Source organism: Torulaspora globosa, chromosome 6 (assembly GCF_014133895.1).
Source record: "Torulaspora globosa chromosome 6, complete sequence".
Classification (NCBI taxonomy): domain Eukaryota; kingdom Fungi; phylum Ascomycota; class Saccharomycetes; order Saccharomycetales; family Saccharomycetaceae; genus Torulaspora; species Torulaspora globosa.
The window spans coordinates 415,053-439,710 of NC_050732.1; the positions used below are offsets into that span (position 1 = coordinate 415,053).

The 24,658-nt window shown below is 45.4% G+C and overlaps 11 protein-coding genes across 11 annotated transcripts; 5 read left to right on the forward strand and 6 right to left on the reverse strand.

The window, feature by feature from the left end:
* Positions 1 to 9: 9 nt before the first annotated feature.
* Positions 10 to 2,385, reverse strand: ZAP1 (Zap1p; the record flags this gene model as incomplete). Its single annotated transcript, XM_037284662.1, has 1 exon — positions 10 to 2,385. One exon carries the CDS (start codon positions 2,383 to 2,385, stop codon positions 10 to 12), a length of 2,376 nt encoding a protein of 791 aa, XP_037140558.1.
* A 788-nt stretch (positions 2,386 to 3,173) lies between these two features.
* LOG1 (Log1p) lies at positions 3,174 to 3,860 on the forward strand (the record flags this gene model as incomplete). Its single annotated transcript, XM_037284663.1, has 1 exon — positions 3,174 to 3,860. One exon carries the CDS (start codon positions 3,174 to 3,176, stop codon positions 3,858 to 3,860), a length of 687 nt encoding a protein of 228 aa, XP_037140559.1.
* Positions 3,861 to 4,081: 221 nt separating this feature from the next.
* TIM54 (Tim22-complex subunit TIM54) lies at positions 4,082 to 5,425 on the forward strand (the record flags this gene model as incomplete). Its single annotated transcript, XM_037284664.1, has 1 exon — positions 4,082 to 5,425. One exon carries the CDS (start codon positions 4,082 to 4,084, stop codon positions 5,423 to 5,425), a length of 1,344 nt encoding a protein of 447 aa, XP_037140560.1.
* A 351-nt stretch (positions 5,426 to 5,776) lies between these two features.
* Positions 5,777 to 7,222, forward strand: HSM3 (Hsm3p; the record flags this gene model as incomplete). Its single annotated transcript, XM_037284665.1, has 1 exon — positions 5,777 to 7,222. One exon carries the CDS (start codon positions 5,777 to 5,779, stop codon positions 7,220 to 7,222), a length of 1,446 nt encoding a protein of 481 aa, XP_037140561.1.
* Positions 7,223 to 7,321: 99 nt separating this feature from the next.
* MTR4 (ATP-dependent RNA helicase MTR4) lies at positions 7,322 to 10,534 on the reverse strand (the record flags this gene model as incomplete). Its single annotated transcript, XM_037284666.1, has 1 exon — positions 7,322 to 10,534. The coding sequence occupies one exon, from the start codon at positions 10,532 to 10,534 to the stop codon at positions 7,322 to 7,324; it is 3,213 nt and encodes a 1,070-aa protein (XP_037140562.1).
* A 255-nt stretch (positions 10,535 to 10,789) lies between these two features.
* IRC8 (Irc8p) lies at positions 10,790 to 13,153 on the reverse strand (the record flags this gene model as incomplete). The annotated part of the gene is made up of 1 exon (XM_037284667.1): positions 10,790 to 13,153. One exon carries the CDS (start codon positions 13,151 to 13,153, stop codon positions 10,790 to 10,792), a length of 2,364 nt encoding a protein of 787 aa, XP_037140563.1.
* A 321-nt stretch (positions 13,154 to 13,474) lies between these two features.
* Positions 13,475 to 14,548, reverse strand: PEP8 (retromer subunit PEP8; the record flags this gene model as incomplete). Its single annotated transcript, XM_037284668.1, has 1 exon — positions 13,475 to 14,548. One exon carries the CDS (start codon positions 14,546 to 14,548, stop codon positions 13,475 to 13,477), a length of 1,074 nt encoding a protein of 357 aa, XP_037140564.1.
* A 521-nt stretch (positions 14,549 to 15,069) lies between these two features.
* Positions 15,070 to 16,437, forward strand: CHM7 (phosphatidic acid-binding protein CHM7; the record flags this gene model as incomplete). The annotated part of the gene is made up of 1 exon (XM_037284669.1): positions 15,070 to 16,437. One exon carries the CDS (start codon positions 15,070 to 15,072, stop codon positions 16,435 to 16,437), a length of 1,368 nt encoding a protein of 455 aa, XP_037140565.1.
* A 46-nt stretch (positions 16,438 to 16,483) lies between these two features.
* On the reverse strand, positions 16,484 to 17,815 carry HG536_0F02170 (UBX domain-containing protein; the record flags this gene model as incomplete). The annotated part of the gene is made up of 1 exon (XM_037284670.1): positions 16,484 to 17,815. The coding sequence occupies one exon, from the start codon at positions 17,813 to 17,815 to the stop codon at positions 16,484 to 16,486; it is 1,332 nt and encodes a 443-aa protein (XP_037140566.1).
* A 221-nt stretch (positions 17,816 to 18,036) lies between these two features.
* On the forward strand, positions 18,037 to 19,617 carry CHK1 (serine/threonine protein kinase CHK1; the record flags this gene model as incomplete). Its single annotated transcript, XM_037284671.1, has 1 exon — positions 18,037 to 19,617. One exon carries the CDS (start codon positions 18,037 to 18,039, stop codon positions 19,615 to 19,617), a length of 1,581 nt encoding a protein of 526 aa, XP_037140567.1.
* Positions 19,618 to 19,690: 73 nt separating this feature from the next.
* RIF1 (DNA-binding protein RIF1) lies at positions 19,691 to 24,589 on the reverse strand (the record flags this gene model as incomplete). The annotated part of the gene is made up of 1 exon (XM_037284672.1): positions 19,691 to 24,589. One exon carries the CDS (start codon positions 24,587 to 24,589, stop codon positions 19,691 to 19,693), a length of 4,899 nt encoding a protein of 1,632 aa, XP_037140568.1.
* Between the last annotated feature and the right edge of the window lie 69 nt (positions 24,590 to 24,658).

The window sequence follows — 24,658 nt, forward strand, 5'->3', positions numbered from 1 at the left end:
GTATGAGTACTACTTACTCTTCTTGAAGCATCTAGCTTCATGTGCTTGAAATTTCTCAATTGTATCGAACCCTCGTTTGCAGTGGCTACAGCTATATTTCTTCTTATGGCATTTCATGTGCTTACTCAAGTTGGATGACTCGCTGAATCTTTTGCCGCAAATTTTACATTCGAGTGGCTTTTCTCCCGTGTGCGTTCGAATATGGATCTTCAGTGAGCTAGAAACAGCGAATCTTTTGCCGCATATGTGGCATTCGAAGGGCTTTTCTCCAGAATGGATCCTCATGTGTTGAGTCAGCGTATCTTCGTTCGAGAAGCATTTGCCACAGACTTGGCATTTATGAGGTTTATAGCCTGAATGAACTTTGAGATGGCGTACCAACTTCTGACGCTGAGCAAACTTACGGTTACAGCCACGCCATAGACATTGGTACTCCGATTTGCCTCTGTCCAGGTGTTCTTCGAGGTGCTTGGTTAGGGAAGCAGCAGAATCAAGTTCTGCTGTACAATCACCCCATTTGCATTGAAACTTCGGGACCTGCGAAGTCTCTTCGGGTTTATTGGAATGCGCTTGCAGAACAGGTGGATGGCAATCTTGTGCAACAGTCATTGGTTTTATGCATGAATCAGATGTTGTAATATTCAATCCAAAGTTTATTCCGTGATCCGAGTTAATGTGATTGATCAACGAACAAGTGTCTTCGCCTTTGAAAGTACACGGTATCCAATAACAGGAGGCATCTTCGTCTGCAACATGATCTCTGAGCATGTGTCTTTGAAGGTCAATTAAGCTTGAAAAAGATTCAGGACATTGGTCCCATTTACATTGGATCGCATTTTCATCTTTCTTAAATAACCAGTTGAACGCTATTGTAGGTTCCTGAGGCATGTTTCCACAGTCTTCTATTTTAGGCACTGAAGTTTGGTAAGACATATCACCTGAAACCGGGCTTCCAGTTTTGGGGATGGTTGATCTTTCAAAGCTATAATTCTTGTTATCCCACTCTGAAGTAATATCATCGCCATTGAGACCATTGCTAGCACTCTCTCGACTGGTATCACTTGGCTGGCAATGTGCGGTGCAATTTTGCAGCTGTACTCGATGGTGATGATGATTGTGTCTATTGTTACTTGATGCAAAGGATGGTTTACACTTTATTGTGGACTCGAGCAGGTTGATTCCTTGATTTCCCTCGTTTTCGGATATATGGTGATGATGATGACTATGATGATTCATGTGATTGGCAAATGGAACTTCATATAAAGATGATATATTGCACAGATCGTCCAGGATTTGCAAGTCAAGTTGTGAGTTCATGAAATGGGATGGATATTTCTTAGCGGTTAGCGGAGGAACATTCGATGCAGAACCCTGAGCAGAGTGGTACGTTTCCCCATCGCCTAGAAGATCCAGTTCGCTATGCGTCGAATGTGTTGACGACAATGTGGTGGATGAATTTTCCCTCGGTAAAGGTGCGCGAGCTCGACTATAATCATGCGGATGTCGATGGTGGCAATACTGGCAATGTTTATCTTTGACATCGGAATCCAGATTCTCGGGAGAAGAAGAGGCCCCATGTTTATGCTCGTGTCCCAGATTCAAACACTCTTCACAAAATTTTTCGAAGATATTTTCGTCATCATTTTCATCGTCTTCAAAGTCCAAGTCCTTAGGCTTCACTATTTTATCGCTGGATATTTCACAATTGTCAATGACCAAGTGATCCAGGTTGGGAGTTGCTAGAGAGTCAATACTGCTTTTTGAAACAGGCCTTCGATTCTTCTTGTACCGCCTGAGTTCGTCCCGATTGACGCCTCTCGGTATACCATCAACCGTTGCTGCGCTGCTCGCGGTCGTTGCGTCATGCGTCGCATCGCAGCAGATCTCTAGGATTTTCGGCGGGCAATGGCAGTTCTCTTCTCCAGCACCGTGCGAGAACTTCCGCTTGCTACTGGGGAGCAGCAGGGCTTGATCGTTATACAAATGGCCAAGCGACGGTTTGGACTGCAAAAATCCCTGTTTACCATCTGCGCCGACGTTGCTTGCATCTCTCGTCATCCAGCCAGCGGGTTTCCCACCTTGGTGATAATTGACAAACTGGAAAAACTGGCAGTCTAAATTCTCGTTATCGCCGCCGAGACATTTCTCATCCAACTGGCTGCCGTCACCTTGTGGCATCACCCCCGATTTCATAATCCCCTTCGATAGCAGCGATCTATCCGCCGGCGTATCGCTGGCGGGAAGCGGCGTTCGATGAACATGACCGTGAATCAGAGTCATGTTGTCATAATTGTGGATGTGGCCATGTACGACACCCTCATCACTAACGCCATCTTTCTTGGCATTCGCGCCGCCCGCCCCGTCGGTCATACAGCTTGGAGGCATCTGTGTAGCTCTGATAGCCTTCACTCTTGCAAGTCCGCAATTCTATCAATAAGTTGTGGACTGAAAGTTTGGATCTCTTATTCAAACCCACCTCGCCGCCACAGCAGCACCATCTCCATGTCAGCTGGGCGCTTGGCCTCCAGCGGCATTCTCTGGCATTTTGTCTTGATTTTTCTGCTCAGCTAAACACCCTCAGGGTTACGACTTATGGAAAAGTCACACGACAACAAATTGGCAACCGGCGCTTTCTCCGCTACATAATGCTCCCTGTCCCGGTCGCCAGAAGCCGCAGGAGCATTAAGATCGCGTCACGTGACATCATATCAGACATACAGCATGATGGAAGTGGCTGGCGGTTGCCGCCAGAGGTCATAAACCTGCTGCGAACATCTCTTCCGTCTTCCTTCCGCTGCCATCGATCGCAATCATTGTTTTCCGCTCGGTGGCGTTAGCCGCCCAACCCAAAAAAACGTCTCACAGCTTTAGCGCTGGCCGAAGAAGCATCCGACACCATCTGCAATCGCTATAGCACCACCGCTACTCCGAAGACACCGTTCAGCGCCAAAACACTGATAATGACCCGCCTCTGGACCTGGAAAGTGGTGCTTAGAAGTGATGAACTCGCTTTAACGTGTGTTTTCTTATCAAGCGCGCGATCGGAAGCCCTAACCGCGAGCCCTAAACTCCTGGTCGCGATTAGGCAGGTAAGGATGTGATACTTAAAGATAGTGTATTGTGACAACCCCGTGGACTAGGTTCCGAGTTGTAAGCGGCAAGACTGGGCTGCAATGACATCTGGTATTAGTAGCGTTTGTGTTTATTGTGGTTCTAGTTTTGGAAACGATTCAAAATACTCGGAACAGGCTAAAGCGTTGGGTGAGCTGCTGCACAAGTTGAAGTGGAGATTGGTGTATGGCGGTGGTAGTACTGGTTTGATGGGAACGATAGCTAGTTCTGCTATGGGGCCGGGTTGCGACGGTAAGGTGTTAGGTATCATCCCGAATGCTTTGGTAGCGAAGGAAAGAGACTCTGGCGACGATGCAGATGTTAACGCCAAGCTCAGGGAGTCAGTTGACAACCACAAGGGTTCTACGCCGATCTCGAGCAAGTATGGGGAGACCTGTGTTGTGCCAGACATGCATACGAGAAAGCGGAAGATGGCGGAGGAGAGCGACGCGTTTGTTGCGATGCCTGGCGGGTACGGTACGCTGGAAGAGATCATGGAGTGTATTACGTGGTCGCAGCTGGGCATTCACGGTAAGCCTATAGTGCTGTTCAACATCGACGGGTTTTATGACCGTCTGTTGGAGTTTATTGGGCATTCGATCAAGGAGGGCTTTATTAGCAAGAAGAACGGTCTCATCATCGAGGTGGCCACGACTCCAAGAGAAGTGATCGACAAGATTGCGCATTACGCCGTTCCCGATGGAAGATTCAACCTGCACTGGGATGACGAAGGCCGTAACCACGGCTAGAGGGCTTCCGACACTTTGGACTGGCTGCTTGATCATGGCTGAGCTGCGTCGGATGCTGGCGCAGGTAGGATAAATGCTAACCTGTATAACAAGATAGAGTATTTTCAGAGTAGGTACTACTGTTTTTCGAAGTAGCGAGTTATTAAAAAATTGGAGGCATCGCAGACTTTAAAATCTTCGAGATAGCCATGGCCTGATTAGGGAGTGCTCAATACTCTGTGATGTCGGGATTGGGGTCTAAGGCCAAAGGTTCGAAGCCTGGGTATACGAATCCGGCGTTTAGGATGATGGGTATACCAGCGTTGAGATTGCCTTCGCGAAACTGGATGATCTTCTGGTCGGTGGTAACGGCATCTGTCTCTGGTATAGCGTACGATAAATACAAGCAAAAGCAGATTAGGAGCCATTACAAAGCTGCAGTGAAGCCCCTGTCATCTGGGAGCTTGGATGTTAACAGAAAACCGAGAAAGATAACCGTTTTTATTGCACCTCCACCAGGCGACTACCTGGATACGTCTTTGAAAGTGTGGAAAAGGTACGTTAAACCTATCCTGTACTATGCAGGTCTGGATTATGAGGTCATTGAGGAAGAGAAGCAGGGGTTTATACGGACGGAAGTTGCGAATAGGATCAGAGAGTTGAGAAGACAATTGAGACAAGCACAATCTCAGAACAGCAGTCAAGAGAAAGAGGAGCTGACTGCTGTGCAAGGTGGAGACGACGAGTTTAATGCAGAACTTGCCAAGCAATTTAAGAGCGACTTTGATTACAGGGATGTCATGGGCATATTCTACAATGCGCAAAAACCAACCGTGGTTTACGAGGACGCCCTGAACCCGGACCCGTCCTTCGCCGGTGGCGTCATCTGTCTAGGCAGAGGAGCCTATAAAGAGTATATTACTGGGCTACACGAGGGTCTGCTGGGCCCATTGGATCCCCCAGAGGCTTCAACGGACCTGCCAGAGAACGAGAAAGCTGAGCAGGACAAGATCTCTAGTGAGCGAGATGGTCAAACAGCCAACGCTGAAACCAATGATGAACTAAACGGAGAGCAGGAGTCGGGCAGTGGTAAAAGTGAAGAAACTGAAGAGGACAAGAAAACCGGCAGTAATAATGCGCTGAAACCTTTTATCAGCCCAGACGAGTACTCTGACGTAGAATTTCCCGTGGAGCTAAGTGCAGCCCACAATGATCCTTATATCAGGGATCCTGCCACGCAGGTTCCTTTCCTTTTCCACCAGGCAGTTCTTATGATTCCAGTTCCAAACTTGATCGGCTTCTTGAATATTCCAGAGAGAATATACCGGTTTTACCAGAAAAGGTACTATGCCCAAGCGGTGAGTTCTGCTGTCGCAGACATGGTTAACCAGAAAGATATTAGACCTTTCGAACACCCGCAAGATCTGGCACTCGGTGAAGAGGAAGAAGACGACTGGCCTAAGAGTTGGATTAGAGAGGGAGAGAAACGAAAGAGCGAATGGACTAGAGAACTCAAGGATGATCCCAGAGTCATCGAGTACATTAGAGTTTACAATAAACCAAAGTCAGACTCACAGAGCGACTAATCATCACCTGTACATAATGGCGGTCAGTAGCATTTTTTAATGTTTAGGTCGTGTAATTCTATTTTATTGTCAAGTTCAAGCGTTATGAAAAGGGCAAAAATGCAGAAATAGTAGAGATCGACTGCAATCTACCATTTCGACTATGATCAAGGCCTCCATAAGGTCTACTGCAAGGCATAGCTCACTCGTACTGTCTGAGACTATGTAGCGATATAACAATACTATTAGTAACTATAACGCCAAAGTCGCTTGTAACGATTAAAGGCCATCGGTGTAACTTGTTAACGACCTTATCTCCATAAGCTGCCAAACCCCATTGAGCGTGTCGGTGGTTACCTTTCCAATTTCGCTATGTCTGATTCTCACTCAAAGGAGCCATCAGCTATTAGGCACATAATAGATGAGCTCAACGCAACGCTGGAAGCTGAAGTGCTGAATCCGTTGGTCAATGAACAACTAGAAAAATGTCTACTTAATTTGAGTTCAATCAATGTGCTGAAAGTGGATCCGAAACGATTGTTGGCCAACATCAAGCGCTTGCTCATCGCCTCCAGCGGTGATTCGAAACTAGACTACGACCTGTTATTGGAACTATTAAGCAAATTGATAGCGATAAGCTCTTTTGAAGACATTCTGACAGTCTTCTCCATTGAAGATCTTGCGACATCATTGAATAGTGGGATTCCTGCCCTGGTGAGAGCGGCCAACCAGGTAATTTCGAGGTCTTATCCCAAAGGTCTTTTTGCTAACTCGAAGATAGTTGACATATTGCTGGACCTATACTTCGATGAATCCCAAGAAATCTCCATTATTAATAGCATTGAACGGTCAATTTCAAACTTGTGCTCTGACGACCTGATCAGAAGGCGACTTATGATTAACAATTTCCCAAGACTGATGGCCGTTAGGAAAAAGTATAAACCGACATCTATGGCTAGATTGCTGGAAATTCTAAGCAGTCTCTGCAGCTACATGGATCACACCGAATTCAGTGAAAAGCTTTTTGTCATAAGACCAGAGGAAATCTTACAATCATTAGAGATAGATATTGTGATGTTTATTCACATCCTGGTATACTATACAAAAGTTTTGGGAGAGGTTGATGTCATAGAAGTCGGTGGACCATCACACAATTGGCTTCTCAGATATGTTCGAAGTATTGTTCCAACTTATGGTCAAATTTTTGCCCAACTTGAAGAGTACTCAGACGTGAAATACTTTGCTAGGTCATATCTGTTCAACTTCTTTCGAAAACTCTCTTATCTCGAAGATAGCTCTATTTTCAGGGAGCTGGACGATACTTACATCCACTTATCGCCTGCAAGCACATATTTGACTGATTTTTTGTCGTTCGTGAACCCAGCATATCTGTTTGAGTACCATCCGACTTTGATAACGAGATTTTCAGAATTGACACCTTCCAAGCTGGGGGTAATAAGGAACCTTGTAGCTGACCCAGCTTGCTTTGCGATGCTTAAAGATCACTTCACTGCTGAATCCATCTTAGCAATGCCATATATGGAACAGATGGTTTTGCTCCAACGATTTTCCCAGTTTTCTCATTCCTCAGAATACCTTCTTCACGAGTTGCCTAAGGTTATGTCGAATCTAATATCTGCTGAGGACAGAAACATAACGGAGTCTGAAACGGTCGCTTTGCGTCGCGAATCCATCGAAAATCTCTTGAAATATGAGGACTCTGTTTGGCACATCTCTTTGAAAAACGAATTGATCAAAATTCAAGGCGGTAGGCCAAGGAGCGAGCTTCACGCCGATATTGCATCCTCCTACATCTAGTTTCCGTTCCTGAACTGAGAAATGTGTCTATAATGTACTCTGAGTTCTAAATATACATGATCAACGCCTAGAAAGTAACCACAGCAAAACGCATCCGAATCACAAATATAAGGATCCTGCAGAGACGATATCTCTATGAATTAAATTTAGAACTGTTTCCATCTTTTCCTTCAGAGCGGCATTCCCAATAGTATTTGCTACGTCAACCAATTCCTTCACGAGTTCCTCTAATCTTTTGAACATCCTAATCAGGGAACCTTCATAGACGTCTGTCATTTTACAGATTTGAGTGAAGCTAGCACCTTTGCACCATTCATATACCACTTCCATAAGCTCATGTCTGAAACTTTCAATGTAATCCTTCTCGACCACCTCAATCTTGGAATCCTTCATTATTTTAGCAATTTTAGCTGCAGCCTCTCTCATGGCTTTTAATGGCTCTGCTAGTTCTGGCTTGAGTCGTGGAGCTTCTTTACACCGTTCTTGGAAAGCAAAACAGGAAAGTAGGGCAGCAGCTTGATGTGGTGTCAATTCGTTGAAATTACCATTAAATATCAGTTCTGTTAGCAGTAATTCATCACCGGAAGAAATCTCACATGCCACTCTTCCCTTTAATTCAATAATGTCACTTTGAGTACAAAAACCGAGACGACGAAGGACTCTCTTGCGACGACGTAGATCATCAAGCTGGATAACAGCTTGAGACTCACTAATCTTATGCTTCAGCTCTTTGCATTCATCTTCTAAGGCGCGCTTCTTTCTGAAACTTTCATACAATTCCTTCAATCTAACAGATTGGGCTAGAGGGTTCGAATAGAGTTTGCTTTCTAAGACTTCAATTTTCCGCAAGAGCTTTGCGAAATCTTCATCCTCGATCTTCATGTTTTTTACAGGATCAATAAGTGGTATACCGTCAGGAAATCTGCGTGAGACCTCCTGAAGTGATTTGCCGACCACTTCTTTCTGGCCGCTTGCCCTTATGTCCTTTGGCATGAAGAGTCGCAGGTTTCCAATTCGGCGAATACAGTCTAGAGTAACTGGGATGATGGCACAAATGCTTTTTTCACCTTCATGAGCAGGACGTATACCCTCAGGAAATTTAGGATTGAATGGCTTGATCAAATTTATAGGTGAATCAACGAACATGGTGTTAACCACAACATTAGCAATGTAAGACTCATGGTCAGTATACTCAGCGGTTGGATTGCGTTTGTTCATCCTCTTAGCAAAATCTACTACCACAGCCCAACCATAGTTATCCTTATTCTCAATTGCGATCTCTACCATCCGTCCCGGTTGCAGGAAACTCAAGATATTCGCAGGATGAGTAATGATGTGGCGAACGTCTTGATTGTAACCATCTAGAGTCTGTCTAACTTCGTAGTAATCTTTAACATTTTCTTCATCTTCAATTTCAATATCATCTGCCATTTTCTGAAGCTCCAGGAGTTTCTTTTCCATCCTTGGTACTGAAATCACATTTTGAAACTGATAAAACGAATTCTCGAGCATGAATTCGGGGGATATACCCTCAACACGCATCAAGTTCAAAATCATATTGTAACCCAAATGGAAAGCCGAATCCAATCGATCTGCCTGCCCTTTAACCATCCCTTTGGCTACCTGTGGTTCCATTTTCTCATCGATCATCATGATAACAATACCACGATCATCGAGACCACGACGACCAGCACGACCAGACATCTGAATGTATTCACCACCTGAAACCCAACGGAACTGCTGACCATCCCACTTCCTTACGGATGTGAAAACAACAGTCTTGGCCGGCATGTTTAGACCGATAGAGAATGTCTCAGTTGCAAACAATACTTTCAAAAACCCTTCCTGGAATAAAATTTCGATAACTTCCTTTAGAATAGGCAGTAGACCCGAGTGGTGAATACCGATACCTCTTCTCAAGAGTGGCAGAATGTGTTTGATCTGTGGCAGCTCTCTATCAACCTCTGGCAGTAATGCGATCGCATTATTAAAGATCTTGGTTAAAGCATCTTTCTCTTCATCGGAATTGAAATCCAGCTTGGACATCTTTAGTGCAAGTTCTTCACAATCACGCTTACTGAATGAGAACACAATAACGGGATTGTACTTTCTCTTCCAGATCATCTTTACAATTTTGTAAATATCACCTTTTGCATCACCTTTGGCTGCTCCTCCCTTGTATGTTTGGCCCTTTTTACCCTTGCTATCGGCTGAATTAGGATCATCCCCAGACTGGTTGCTAATCGAGGTCATTGCCTTCTGGAAATTCTCTTCTCTGAATGTGCTCTTTTCGTCGACAACCAGATATATTCCTTCACCGTGTGCTGGGAATAAATAGTGCTGAAGCGGCGTAGGACGGAAATCGGTGTAGACAATGTGGCACGGCTGTACGTGGATCTTACAAATCCACTCAGCAAACTCCATAGCATTAGGTATGGTGGCCGACAAGAAAACGTAATGAACCTTGTCCGGCAGCAAAATGATCGTTTCCTCCCACACAACGCCACGCTCCTTGTCTCTCATGTAATGCACTTCATCAAACACCACCCAGGCAACCTCCCTCATCACCTCGCTACCTCTATACAACATGCTCCTCAAAATTTCGGTCGTCATGACCAAACACCCGGCATCGGGATTGATTGTAATGTCACCTGTCATAAGTCCCACATCTCCAAACTCCGCCAGCAATTCTCTGTACTTTTGGTTCGACAACGCCTTGATAGGCGACGTGTAGATAACCCTTTGCTTGTCCCTCAACGATTGGGCTATCGCGTATTCGGCAACTACCGTCTTACCAGCCGAGGTGTGGGCCGAAACCAGCACCGACTCCCCCCTATCAATGCAGGAAATGGCTGTATCCTGGAAAGGATCAAGCGTGAAGGGATACGTGCGCGCCTCGTTTTTCCTTCTATGTTCACCGATAGGCTTGTAATCAAAATTGGGCGGCAGTGCCACCTGATGGCGCACTTGATGCGACAGCTTAACTTTCCCATCACTCTCCACTTGTGTTGTAGCGGCATTCATCAACCCAGCCGACGCATCAACCTCTCTGGACGCCTCCTGTTCAAAAGCATCAGTAACCACTGGTACAACCGTCGATTTCCTCTTTTTTTCATCCACTAACTTACTCTCTTGCTTTTTCCTCTTAGTTTCAGGCTCCTCCGGCACACTGCCATCCGTTTTGACATCCTCCAGCTGGTGTTTTCTGCCATTTTGTTCCGGCACAGGCGAGTTTTCCACTCCTTCGGCTGCAATCTCGGGGATTACCGCTGGCTGTTCATCAAACACATCAAACAGGTCATCTCCAGACATATTTCAGCGCCACAGCAGATGAAGTATCTGCTATCTAAGCCGTAAATGCCTAACTTCACCAACTTGTACTAGTTGAAGTAACTACAAGCTCATCGCGATGCCCAAGGTGAAAAATCGCTATACAAAATTTTATGTCAATCATCGAGCACGACTAAGACTAAATGATTAAATAACGTTAAATAGTCGATTGAAGCCATCAATTGGTCGGTTGAAGTGTCGCTGCGGTAGTGGGAATCGCCCTGGATGGCTTAGAGCTTAGACGTTGAGTTTTCCCGAAGATTCGAGGCTCAGAATGGTGTTCCATCGTTCGCGGTCGTATTCGCTCATAACGACGTCGGGATACTCTGTTGTCGAAGAGTTGCTTGGCTCGGTGGATGCTGAATGGCTGGTATTCTGGCCTTCGGGCAGCGGGTCGGTCCAGGTTGTGTTTATCGTAGGATCCTGCGCGAAGTTAGCAGCGCCAGTGCCATTGTGCAAGAAAAATAGGCCACTAGCGGTTCTCAGCCCATGATCTGCCGCCAGGCTGTTTCTGCGATCGTAGTTGGATCCACACATCGATTGGCCAGAGGCTGATTTGGTCGGAGAGTGATTGCTTTGCAGATTGTGAACATAGCTGAAATCGATGCTTCTACCTCTCACAAGGTCATGTTTGGAGGCCGCAAATAGGTCGCCTGTCGCGTCTGAGGCGATCGAATGGTTTATCACGGTGTCGGAGAGGTTTGAAAGGGACAGTTTTTTACCAATGCGTTTGAGTCTCTGGGATCTGGTAGGCGATGACTTACTTGATGAGTTGTACACGGCAGCTGAAGATGTTGGCAGGAAAAAGTTGCTTTGCGAATGCCGTCTTTGGTCCCCCGTGGCATTCAAGTACCTCTGCTGACTGGCGGCACTTATCACAGAGATCATAGATTTAGTAGGGGAATGGCGCGTGCTGGTCCTGATTATCTCTTTCGACAGATTACCCCCGATCGCGGAGGATGACTGGTCGTGCTTGAGACCATCTTCGATGATCTGCATCTCTTCCTCCTCATGCTCGTTTAAATCTCTGAAATATTCCTCCAGCGCACTTATTGTATCGAAGTCTTTCTGGTCTGTGCTGGTCTTGGTATCGAGGTTGGTTGGATAACTCTTGGAGGGGAAGCTAAAAGTTGATCCTGGCAGCTCGTCGTTCTGGCTTACCAAGCCAGGGGAGCTCAAGTCGAAAGCGGGCAGTAGGGCGTGGCGCTGGAGCTGATCAGCTCTCTCGAGGATTCTTTCCTTGTTCTCTCGCCACATATCCATTGTCACCAACTGAGGAAAGTCAAGATGCATGTTAAAATCTGTTGAACAGCCGCTGCTGTTGGCACCATGAGTGGCGGTTGGTATTCGGGGAATTTCGCCCAGATCGTTGGCCTCCAGAATGTCTGGACTGGAATGCGTAGCATTCTGCAAATCGTTGTATTGAGATCCCTGCGCAAATGCCTGCTTATTTGAATTGACGGTCTCAGATAGCGGGGGAATTTCCATAACCCTCAAACATGGCGGTAATAGTGCACTGTTTATTCGCCCAATGGCGTCTCTTTCCAGTTCCAATGCTGGATCGGGTAGGATGGCGCTGTGTTGCATGTTCTGCTCTGCAGATGAATCTGTAACTTTCTCCTGCTTGTGTTGCCCTTCTGAAGATGACAAGATGACATTCAACACACTTTTCGAGAGGTCCGGTATCGTTGATAATCTAGTCACGTAGCGGCCATTGATATTTTTATTGCTGGTCTCATCTCCAGCCGACTTCTTTCTGCTATCAAAGACTGATTGCAATTTGCGCGAACGCAGTCTTGATATGAGAGAACGGCTCGCACGGGGGCTTGAAGACCCAGATGATGATCTCAATCTGGACTTGATGCTGCTACCCTTTCGGGATACGCTGCTTACTGGTGATGCATCTTTGGAGGAAAAGCACTCAAGCTTGTGCTTCACTACCGAGGGAAATGAAATGTCGTCTGTTGAGCGGGACGCAGGTGTATCTTTCATTGTCCAGAGTTTCGAACCACATTGGCTTTGAATACTCTGAAAAATTTCCATGCTAGGCGTCAGGGTCTGGGACGAATTCTTCAGCGGCACAAATTTCCCATGTTGGGTGGCAGATTCGCTGCCCAGGTGTGAAATATCTTCTATCGAGGTCGCCTGAGCTTCTGTTCCAGTCCTTAATGAAGCGATGGCCATCCCATTGATAAATAATGCAAATAATAACAACGCGTCTAAAGCAATAATCAAGTTCTGATGTAAATGTGTGTTTGGTGAGATTGCATGCTTTCTACCATTATCGAAGTGACACACGGCCGCCCCAAGGGTCACCAATTCAATGCAGATGCAGCTCAAGTGGCTCAAAGACAAGAAAGATGTCTTTCCTCTTCGCTTTGAGCATATGAGACACAGGGCAAAGAAACCCAAGCCGTGCAGTAGATTGGAACACGCCATAACTATGAATGTTGCTTTCTCTTGATGATACATTACGACCAGCGCAACACATAGGGATCCGGCCGCCAGCGACAGAATTGAACCCAGATATTTTATCGATAATTGATCCAATTGCGAAGAGCCATTACTTCGATGCGTTGTTCGATTCGGTTCTCCATCCATAGCACCAGTTACGCTCTTAAAGTAAAAATTATCAATAATCTTGCTAACTCAGCACAACTAAACTCGAAAGTAGATTGAATGTCAAAATGTGCGATTAGCACAATCAAAATTAAGAATATATCCCTTCAATACCTTGAAGTTTTGTCCTTCCAGTCGCAGACGCCGCCAAGCGATCTTTTATTTACCTGTTTCCGTAAGTGGAAAAATCTCAAATTTCAGCATCGAAATACAAACATAGTGTAACGAAGCGCTAGGAGAGAACGGCAACCTGAGATCTGGGCATACGATCGCATGAGGTATGTGGCACAGGTATACGTAACTTTATCTCGTACGGAAAAGAACTATTTCAGATTGTTTAAAGTACCTTCTGCCATCTTCATCAACTATGACCAGGCTGAGGTAATTCTTGACATTGAAATAACTGCAGGTGACGTCCGGAGCCAGGTCGTAGCCACCAAGGAATAATCTTATGGGTATCGTTTCACCCTTAACGGGGCTACCGTCCATGATCTCATATCGTATAGCTGTGGAATCCACCAAGTAATTCGAAGGCTGCAGTCCGGAGGATTCTCTTGTTATCAGACTCAGTTCCATGTGTTTAATTTTCAGTCTCGATAGCAGGAAGTAGATTCTTCCGACTATAACTTCTTTCAGACTGTATTGAGATTTCGAGAACTCAAATTCAATGTGGAGACAGTTTTCTATCCCGATGTCCAACTTGACGGGTTTGGGTTCCTTCCGCAGAAGCCCGCTCTGAGGCTTCCCATTCTTGTCCTGTTCCACGGGGTCTCTGCTACTGGTTTCTTCGCTCGATTGCGCGCCACTGCTGCCTAAAATCGCAGCTGGCGGCTTAGAAGCGTCATTGTAGAGGTAGACCCAAAACTTCTTGGCCTTCGAGATGTCAGTGGTTTTCCTGGCTACGGTAACCTTGACATAATACGATACATCGACGTTCTTGCCCCTATATGACTCGTATCTCTTGGTCAAATCTTTGAATATGAACGGGAAGCTTTGTGCATGTTGAAGCTCCCCCGGCGGACACAGATCGTAACTGAGACATATAAATTGTTCTACGGGCATCTTTTTAGCATCAGAGACACTCGGAGAAAGTCTTTTTCCAGAACTCCCGCTCCCGCTACCACCACCTTGGCTCTTGACCATGTCAATTGACCCAATGACCGCTACTTTAACACCTAGATGCTCGACCCGCTTTCCCTCTTTTACTCTCAGCGTTACCACACCACTCAGAGTCTCACCATCTTCATATAGCGGCAACCGATCCTTGAGACTCTTAGATCCTGAACCAGCAGCATTGGCAATCTCAACGTGTTTTCGGGATTCTTCCCCATCAAACAGCACTTCAATATCAATCGGCGACTTAAAGAACAAACTCATTATTCCCGAAACAGCGTAACAGCAACAGACGATATCGCAATACCGCACCGGGGGTCCCTATGGCTGCACTAGCGCGGGAAGCCTTAGCCACTTAGCCTTAAAGTACTAGCAGTTATAATGGCCCTTTGTGACGTACCTAATGACACTGCAACACGAACTTCCAGCATAAACAGTGTCGATGAAAGCTTTCCAGCCATTAGCACTCGTTAGACCACCGTTAGACCACCGATGGGCCTCCAAGGTGAACATCGAGAGCTGTAAGAACCACCCTGGTACCTCGTAGGGCGTTGCGGCGAAGCTTCTAGAGCTCTGGATGGGATATCACGCGATCATGAAGATAACCAGAAGCCTGACGCTTGGAAACCGCTTCCATGGTGTTGCAAGGACTTGGATGTCCCCTGGCCCAGATCTGGCACCGTTGATGAAGAGCTGGCTTCGATAGGTCGATCACGTGACTAAGATAATATAGCTTAAGGTGGAAACCTATTGATGATGAATGCTATTAACTTTGCATATGGTTCATGAAGAGCAGAGGCACGATGGATCTGCCGCCGTCGAGGCTGGATTCGCTTTATAAGGATTTTAGCAATTTGAAAGAGCTCAATCCCGAGGGCTACAGAGCGAATATCGACACTTGGAAGGCGTATCTGACGAAAAACTACCTAAAGGGCTCGAGTTCATTGTTTCTAAACTGTGGATCTGATCTACTGGTCAAGCTCAGAAGAGAACCGCAAGGTTTACCGAGAAGTATAGACGTTGTTCTCACTTCCTTAGTGGAGAGCGATTGTTTGGTTGCGATCGAAGATTTTTACAATGGCATCATGTATCCGCAGGAGGCTTCCACTCTAATGAGATGGATTAGATGGGGTTCCTGGCCCAGAGGAAAAGTGAATTTACGTAATAATCACGATGAGTACTATTTGAAAGCTGTGAAATTGATCATCAAACCAGTCATTGAGCAGAAATTTGAGCATATCAAGATTCAGCTGAGGAATAATATAATATCCGAGGCCAGTGGTATTGCAGATCTTGTGTTCAGTAAACAGGAATTCTACCGCAAATGCGGGTTCCATCGAATCTTGGACGACGCCGAGGAAGAAAGAGAGGCAATGCTCTTTTATCTATCGCGGTACAAGAAGCTAATCGTACAGGATAGAGATATCATCAAAGTTATTGCACCTGAGGTGAACCATTTGCTTGCTCATTTAGAAAGGAAAGTCACAGAGGATGATCGAAGAATTGCGGCCTTAAACATGTCGCTAATATACGTTGAGTCGCAGATCAAAACGCTGCGAACTCAAATTGCTGACTATGCTGTGCTGTTGAAGGATATGATTATAAACCTAGCACCGAGGGAAACTCAAAGAAAATATCTCCAGGGCAAGAAACTAGTTGAAAGGAGCCTCAGTCGTTTGCTTGAGCAGCAGACCAGCTTGTTGACGGTCAAAACTCAAATTAACTTGGCCGCTACGAATGCGTTGCTTTTTAAAGCTCTGGAGGAGTCTAATAAAGTGCTCAAATCCATCAACGATTCAGTTGGATCAGTTGAGAAGATCGAAGAGCTGCTCGATGAGATAAAGGAAGAGGGCGAGAAGGCTGAAGAAGTGAACGCCCTTATTGCGAAATCTCCAGATGCTGAAGACGAAGCTGAGCTGGACAGAGAATTAGAAGAGATGAAAGTGGAAACGGAACAAACTCGCAAAGAGGAAACGGTCATTGATGTATCAGAAAAGAAGGAAAACAAGCCTTCACGAGAAGCTAATGAGAGTGAGCACCTGGTCAAGAAATTGAGCAGTTTGAATATCGATTCGAAATCACCAGAACCGAGGGAAAAGTATCCAAATTCTATTCAACGGGGGTCAAAAGGGGCCATCGCGGAGCCCCAGTAGATCCATATCAATCTTGAATCCTTAGCAAATAGATAACTCTCCCTATTTAACCATCCATGCATTTATCGTCATCCTTCTTCTTTTCCAGTTTGATGTTATTCCCATTATATGCGAAGCGATCGTTATCTTCATCTTCAACGTTGACGAACTGGTGGACATTAGGAGTGACGCATCTGGATGGTAAACTCAGCTCAGACGGGTTATGTTTGATGTGGAAGTCAGAAGCTGAATAGAGAGGAGAATCTATCCTAGACGAGTGAGGTGAGGCCGTAACAGCTTCTTCACGTATTGTCGATGAGCTAGCAATAGAGTCTAGTGCTTGATTATTTTCCAAAATGGCGTCTGGAAACCTCTGCGTCGGCTTACCTTGATTATCCGCTACATCTTTGTCTTCTTCGCAATCACTCGATTGATGTCTTTCATTTTGCTCGCGACCACTAGCGGCCCACCACGAAGAGAGTCCGTTAAAGACTTTGCCTAGCAGGCCCGGGCCCTTGGCCTCGGCAATGTTCAGCCTGCTGCGGGCATTCTCTAATGGTTTCAAGATCAACGCAGATCTAGGCGACAAGTCCAAGGCCTCTAGTGTCTTGAGCTCGTCTGAATCCGAGAACGTGACCCGGGGTATATTTCTATGGAAGGCGTAAGGGCAATCAGAGTCGGTTCTATTTGCGTCGACCCAACTTCTAACGTCATTCAATTTCAACTTGCTGTCGAACTTTTTCATTATATTTTCACCATTTGTAAGCCTTATCAACAGCGTACACTCATCTGCATGAAGTCTCTCGATGTTCTTGATATTATCTTGCAGTTGTCTTTGACCTCCTTGGCTATTATCTTCCGAGCTTTTGCGGCGAACTCGCCTTTCTGCCTTGTCAGCCTCCACAAGTCTCAAAATACGCTCTCTCTCTTCTTTAGATTGCTTCCTTTGCTTCTGCATTTCTTCATGATATTTCCTCTGGGCAGTGTCGGCCACCTGTTCTTTCAAGTTCCTCTGCTTCGCCTCACCGGGTGCCTTGCGTGCAGAAAATAATTCCGATCCAGCGCCCAACGTCGCCATAAGCTTTCCCCAATGTCCCTCACCGCCAGATTTATCCTCTTCGCCCTCAATGGTCGACAATATCTGTCCATTTCTGATGAAGCAGAGACTCGGAACCACCACAGAAGGGAAAATCTGTTCAAAATAACGAAACTGATCCGTTCCCCGAACGAGCTTCAGCCACACTGCATGTCTCGACAACCTACTCTGAAAATCTGACTTAAACCATGAATTTAACCACACATCGTCTCCAGCTGAAGTGTATAAAACGAGAATCTTCCCCTCCCGCATGGATTTCGCTACGCCTTCCTCTACCGAGGACAAAAACAGCTCCTGTGCCATATTGAGACCCTCACCAGCTGCCAATCGATTCACTTTAGGCCCAAATGCTGCTGCCTTTAAATATCTGGTCAAGTTGTAGATCAGGGCCTTTAATATAACTATCAACAAATCACGTGCCGTGCTTAACAGTATACCAAGAACTGTTAGAGATGGCCAAACTGGAGCTGAATACGATATAAAAGGCGTTGTAGGACTCCAATTGGTGGTGTTGATCGAATTAGATGAGTGGCATTGATGATACGAGTCTTCCTGCTATCAAGGACGTTGTTATTGGCGAGACTATAGGGCAAGGTGCTTTCGCATGTGTGAAAAATGCGTATTTGAAGGTAGATCCCAGTGTTGTTATTGCTGTCAAGTTTGTTCACATTCCGACGTGCAAGCAATTTGGCTTAACGGAGAAAGATGTGGTGGGAGAGATCATATTACACTCGAAATGCTGCAACCACGCCAACATCTTACGTGTGATAGACTGTAACATTACCAGGGACCATCTGTGGATTGCCATGGAGATGGCAGATGGCGGCGACCTCTTCGACAAGATAGAGCCCGATGTTGGGGTGGATTACGAAGTGGCGCAGTTTTACTTCCAGCAGCTGGTCAACGCTATCACGTACCTGCATCTGGAGTGTCATATCGCACACCGCGATATCAAGCCGGAAAACATCCTTCTGGATAAGAATGGGAATTTGAAGCTGGCCGATTTCGGCTTGGCGTCCCGCTTCAAACGTAGGGATGGCACTCTTCGACTGTCAAGCGACCAGCGCGGATCTCCGCAGTATATGGCGCCAGAGGTTCTGATGGGCGTCAAGTATCATCCGGAAAAGACTGACGTGTGGTCTGTGGGAGTATTAGTCTTTGTGCTACTGACTGGCGAAGTTCCGTGGGAACTGCCGATACGAACAGATGAAAACTTCGAAGAGTTTATTCGAAACGAGGGGAATATTACCATGGGGCGGTGGGCCAGCATCGAATTTAGGCACTTGAACCTGTTAAGAAAGATTTTGCAACCAGACCCGTCTAAAAGGGCCACAATTCAGGATCTCCGGAAGCATCCTTGGTTTCTAAATCAGCTTAGCTTCGCAAACTCGGAAGGCCTGTGCAGCAACCCAGCCCTTCTGGCTAAGAAGCTATTTTCCAATTTGAGGGTATCTCTGAGTGACGATGAGTATATGAGGTTTACTCAGGATCCTCTCACGGGCACTGGCCAAAGCATCGACTTCCGAGCAACTCAGCCAGCTGACAGTGATTACGCAGGGCTTCAGCACGACACACTGAATCTGGACGCTGTAGGATGCACACAGAAACCGTACACACAAAATACTACAGAATTGTTGAGGAATGATCTTACGACGTCTCAGAGCTCGCGATGGACGCGATTTATCAACACGGACATTGCAGCTTTACAGTTTTGCCACAAGAATAATCCCTCCTTCGCCTCACAGTTCAGGTTCAACCCTATAAGATTGACCAAGTTCTATTCCGTACAGGAAATGGAGGTTATACTCCCGTTGTTCGAACAAGCCTTAAGATTCGCAAAGATAAACATCAAACCGGACCTCCTCTCCGATTTTTTGAACTTGAAGAGTTCGCTCGGCTACGAGGGAGTATTTCCTCTAGTAATAAATATACGAACACAAGACGCTCGAGGCTCAAAACTCAATGGAGTCATTATAATTAAGATCGTTCGTGAAAATCTGAAAAGCATTAGCTTCGAAAGGAAAGCAGGTGATCCTTTGGATTGGAGGCGATTATTCAAAAAAGTAGCCCTATTTTGCAGAGAAGTCATTTTGGTTCCTGATTGATCTTTTTTGTTTATCACCAATGCAGCCTTGTGGTATGCTATAAACGGGATGGCTTTGCCTAATCAGTTTGTAACTACTTCTCGTGCTCCAGGTTCATGAGAAAGTCTAGCAGTTCGATTCGAAGGTTTCTCTTCTCCTCATGAGTCAAGTTAGAAATATCTTCTATAGTCAACGCGCGCAATCTGCTCACCAGTCGACGCGCCTTCTTGGAAGGGAAATGAATGCGAAGTGAAGCCGTTGCTTCCTGTGACATTGCCTCCTCCATGCGACTCAGATCTCCTTGTTTCTCAAGCTCATCCGTTATGGTTTCCGGCTGAGCCGTATTCGTAACAACATCTTTATGTGGTAAGTGCTCTAGTTGCACAGGCGTACCGTCCTTAGCGGCTGTACTCGCCAATTTTGAGAAATTGAAAATAGGGAAACGAATCTTTGACTCAGACTCTGTTCGCGCAGCAGCAGCTGGCTGTGTGCCCGGCAGCTCTACAGATTGGCTGTCAGCAAGAGATTGCAGTTCATGCGACCCAACAGCGATTTTATTCTCCATCGTTTTCAGAAACTCATCGTCTTCATCCATCTCAACATCCGCGAAATCATCACCATTGCGCTCAGATGCAGTACTTTCTTTCCGATATTTGAGATTTTGACCAGAAGGGGTAGAACTTTCGGTGTTTGGGGAATTAACCGGTTGCGGAGCTTTGATCTTCGTTGATTCTTGCTTCGTTGTCTCTGACGTGTAGTCTGTGTTGAAAGCAATTTCTGCCCTGTTTACAGAGTTTTGATCATCTTCGATCCCTGCAATAGCTGTATCAGGATTTTCAGTCCTGGAGTCAGATAAGTTCCTAAAGCTTTCACTGCTACTAGCATTGTCATTTTCCAATTGCGATGCATTTAACACAGTAGGCAAGGTCGCAAGGTCGGTTGAATTAGAAGATAAAAGGCTGTCGGTGCCAGCAGCTGCCGATGCAAAGTCTGCTGAATCCCTGGTATCTCCATCAGTTTTTTGCGTTGCTGGAACCTGAACTTCTGGCTCACTTTTCGATATCTCTAAATGGCGATTTGAGCCCTGCGCCGATGACTTTTGCAATTCTTCATGTCCCTTCAAATGATTCACGATCAATTCATTGGGCTTTCCTATCTTGTCCTTGGAATTAGCACCATCTGGTTCGACCAAATCTGCTTCCTCAAGAGGTACTCCCTTTCGAAGTTTCTCCACAAGGTCATTACAGTATTTCAAATTTTCAAGGACAGGTTGGGTTTTGGAGTGCTGGATGAGGAAATCAAATAAATCTAAAGTATAAGATGTCACATCACTTGCCATTATTTTCAACATGCTGCCCACAAACGGAATAATGAGCTTATCTGACTGGTCCAGCAGGATATTTATGAACTTCTTAAACAGCTCTCGGCATTCGTTCTGTACTGAATTTTCAAAAGATTGGGCTTTAGTGATGAAAAAGACCAAAAACTGTGCTCCCCAAAAATCGAAGCATTCGACCTTCCTCAAGTCGAGTAAACTGCCTGTCACTTCCAGAATAAAATCTACATTCATGCTGTAGTACGCCTCCTTTATGTATTCTTTGAGATCTGCATTTAAAGATCCGCACTTGTCAACCATGAAGGCAATTGCTGCCGGCGAGAGTAAACGAAGTTTGCGTGATCCCTTTATTTTGAACAGCTGCTCGACAGGGCTTGTTTGATGACAGGCAATGCAAACCTTGATGAAATCACTCAAGTTTGCCCAAGAACCATGTTCATAAAGCCTCTCGAGTATTTGATCTATCAAAGCTCTGCGATCGCCCGTAACACTGCCATCAGGTTCTAAATGGAATATGAAATCAAAAAATGCTTTGCCCCCGGCGAACAATTCTTCTGGATTGTCAAGACTCAAAGCCCATTTTGTAATGAAAAGCTGCCCGGAACCACTGAAAGTTTGAAGATTCAATATGAAGTTCGGCAGCTGGTCAACAGGAAGAATAGCCGAAGATGAAGATCCATATTCAGATAATAAAATATCTGCTAATCTGAGGTTACTGGCAATGACTTCCTTTATGACGTCAAAAAGTTTGTGACGGATGAGCTCAGGCACTACCTGCTTAAATGCCTTCTCGCGCGAACCAAGCGCGTCTTTCAGTTGCTCTTTAAATAGATCCTCGGGATACTCCAGTCTATGTGAGTTATAACTCACATAGACTTTGACGAACCGAATATATTGTTCATCGTTCCATTCACCTAACTGAAGCAACTCGAACAAATTCACGTTACGAACAAACTTAGAGCAAAATCGAAGAAGATTTTCGATCGCTTCAGCGGAACGAACTGACTGGACGATCCTTAACAGGCTTTTATAGTCAGTAGGCGAGATCTCAGGCGATAATATGACTGAGCCGATCCAGTTGGAGACATACTGCTTACACGATGCATCATCTATTCCCACAAATATCTCCATAATGCGGAGATCAGAAACTCTTCCCTTGAGTTTCTTGCTAAACTCCTTTAGCAACTTCAATTTAGAGTCTGCTTGGTGCTCCGGTAAGTGATCGGTAGCCTCCACAAGTGTCTCGAAGATTTTTCCGTCTCTGATAATCAGATCCCCAAATGGTCCCGCCATAGCTGAGGAGAGGCGAAGAAACATATCCGATGAGATAGAGGATTTCCCTGCCTTTGACAGTTCCAAAGCTATTTCTAGGAAGCTGTTAAAGTGCATTTCATCGGCAAGTTCAGAGGGTAATAAGTCCACAAGACTAATAAACAACTCGTAGTTTGCAGCCCAATCGGCTAGATCCGATCTTATTGCGCAAAAAATGAGTCTCATCACTGATTCAAAACTGGCTTGCAACAAACTTGCAGGAACGGGTTGAATATCATTAAGGGCAACTCCGGATGTGGAAATAACTTTTATTACAGGAGTTCTTTTTCTTTCAAGCTTATGGGACTTGTCTTCTCTCTCCTTCGAGATTAATTTCAAAAGCAGCTTTATGGCCCTAGAACGAAACAGTATATTTCCGGACTTGAAAATATACTGGGAGTAAATAGGCGCAATAAGCTGATTCCAGAAAAATGGAAACATGTCAGCTTTGTGTGATTTGGGAGCACCACATGTTGTGTAAATGAGGCCCGTTAGATAATACAGAAGACCCTCACCAACGTTGAGATCTGACTCATGATTCGCTGTAAAATCGAATGGTTTTTTGAGAATACGAACTAAAGCAAAGTCATGAGCCGAAGATTTGCCTTTAATATGTGACCAGGTGCAATAAATGATAATTCTCCAGGCTTTCAATGCTATCAACTTGATTGGCGAATCGCCGGATAAGAAACAGATATGATTCAGTTTTAGCCATCCACGCGCGTCTGAGTCGCTCAATTCGAGAAGGGTCCTTGTGGTGTTATAGAGAAGTCCCATCATTGCCAGCCACAGATCCATAGCGAGCTTGTATTCTTTTTTGAACACAATAAGATATGTTATTTGCTTCTGCACGAGTTCTTCTAAAGTCATGGTACTATAGTTCATGTTTCCGTCATTTAATGATTTATTGCGAAGCTTTTCTGGTAAAGTATCCTTGGCTAGTGATTCTCTGACACATTTAACTATATCATGTTGCCTGATGGAAGAATCGATGGATTTCTTAAGAAGCTCCAATAGCACTGAAATTGCCGCCTGCAGAATCGTAATCGTACAACTATCATCTTCCATCAGGGTCCTTGAAAGAACTTCTTTGGGTAACCATAATGGAAGCAATTGCAACATCACACTTGTGTGTTTCGAAATCAGCCTCTTGAGCAAAAAGAGTTTCTCACAAACCAGATTGGCACTTTGGATCTCCTTCGTGTTTAGCACTGCATGTATTATGTTGGAAACCTCGTCCCTATTCATAAAGTATGGTCCATATTTCTCATCAGCGAGAAAAGAAAACTGTGCCCCGATTATGGCTTTATTGGAATTTTGGTGTATTAGTGCGACTGAAGACAGTTCGAAGACTTCCTTAAGTCTATCCCGTAATGGCGCAACCTTCGTTAAGGACCTAACAATACGATAATTAGAGAGAAGAGACCCAAAGAAACGCAAAATTTGGATATAAAGCCTAGAGACGAATGGATCTTTCTTATCTTCGGCATCCAATAGCTTCTTCTGTTCTGCCTTTAATTGTGGCAGGCATATATTTACAATCCTGTCCAAACTGCCAATAACCTGAGTTGCTCTCCTTTCCATGACCTCAGAGGCGTCAACTGCAGGCAAAACTGTAATTATAGTGTTGAATGTTGCGTATATCTCGAACCTCCGAGCAACCGACTCGCTATCGGTCCTAGCCAACATCATTAAACCACCATCCAGAACCTGTCTAAATTCCTTAACGTTTCTTGCGTCACCTAAATTGTGTACTTCACCGCTGGTCCAGAACTCCAAACAGCTAGGATCCTTGGCCCTGGAGAAATGTTCTAACGGCTTTCCTCGACCAGCGAGTTTTGACGAAGACTCAAGCTTATCATAAGTCAAGTCGCTAACGCTCTTTTCAATCCCTATCCCATTTCTAAGGATAGATTTGGACGGCTTTGAAGCTGGAAATAAAAAGGAAGATGATCCTATAGTACGCTGAGTTGGCGAGGACTTCACTTCATCAGAGAATGCCACAGTTTTGGCCGCAGGTGATAGCCTAACATTTTCATTGTTGATGGCAAATATTGATGACCCTGCTGGTTCTGATTTGCTGGATGAAGGCGTGGGTCCTGGTGCCTTGCCTATAGGGCTTGACTGAGCCAGTTTTCGCCTCTTGGGAGTCGGTGAATCGTCGAGCGGTTCCTGACGCTCACCATTCGCTGGCGGTAGCGACTGGTTTCTTTCCAGTAGGTGCAAAGTCTTGGATTGCGACTGGGATTTCGTGGGAGACCGCTTGTTTAGGAGCTGGCTTATCAGGTTATTGAAGGTGTTCATCTTCCTTGCTTCACCTCTATCTTCAGGGGGCTGTTTTGACATCAGTCCCGTTGACTTCTTGTACTGCTGATATCTATCAATAGATTGCCAGATGAAGATCACCTGTATCCC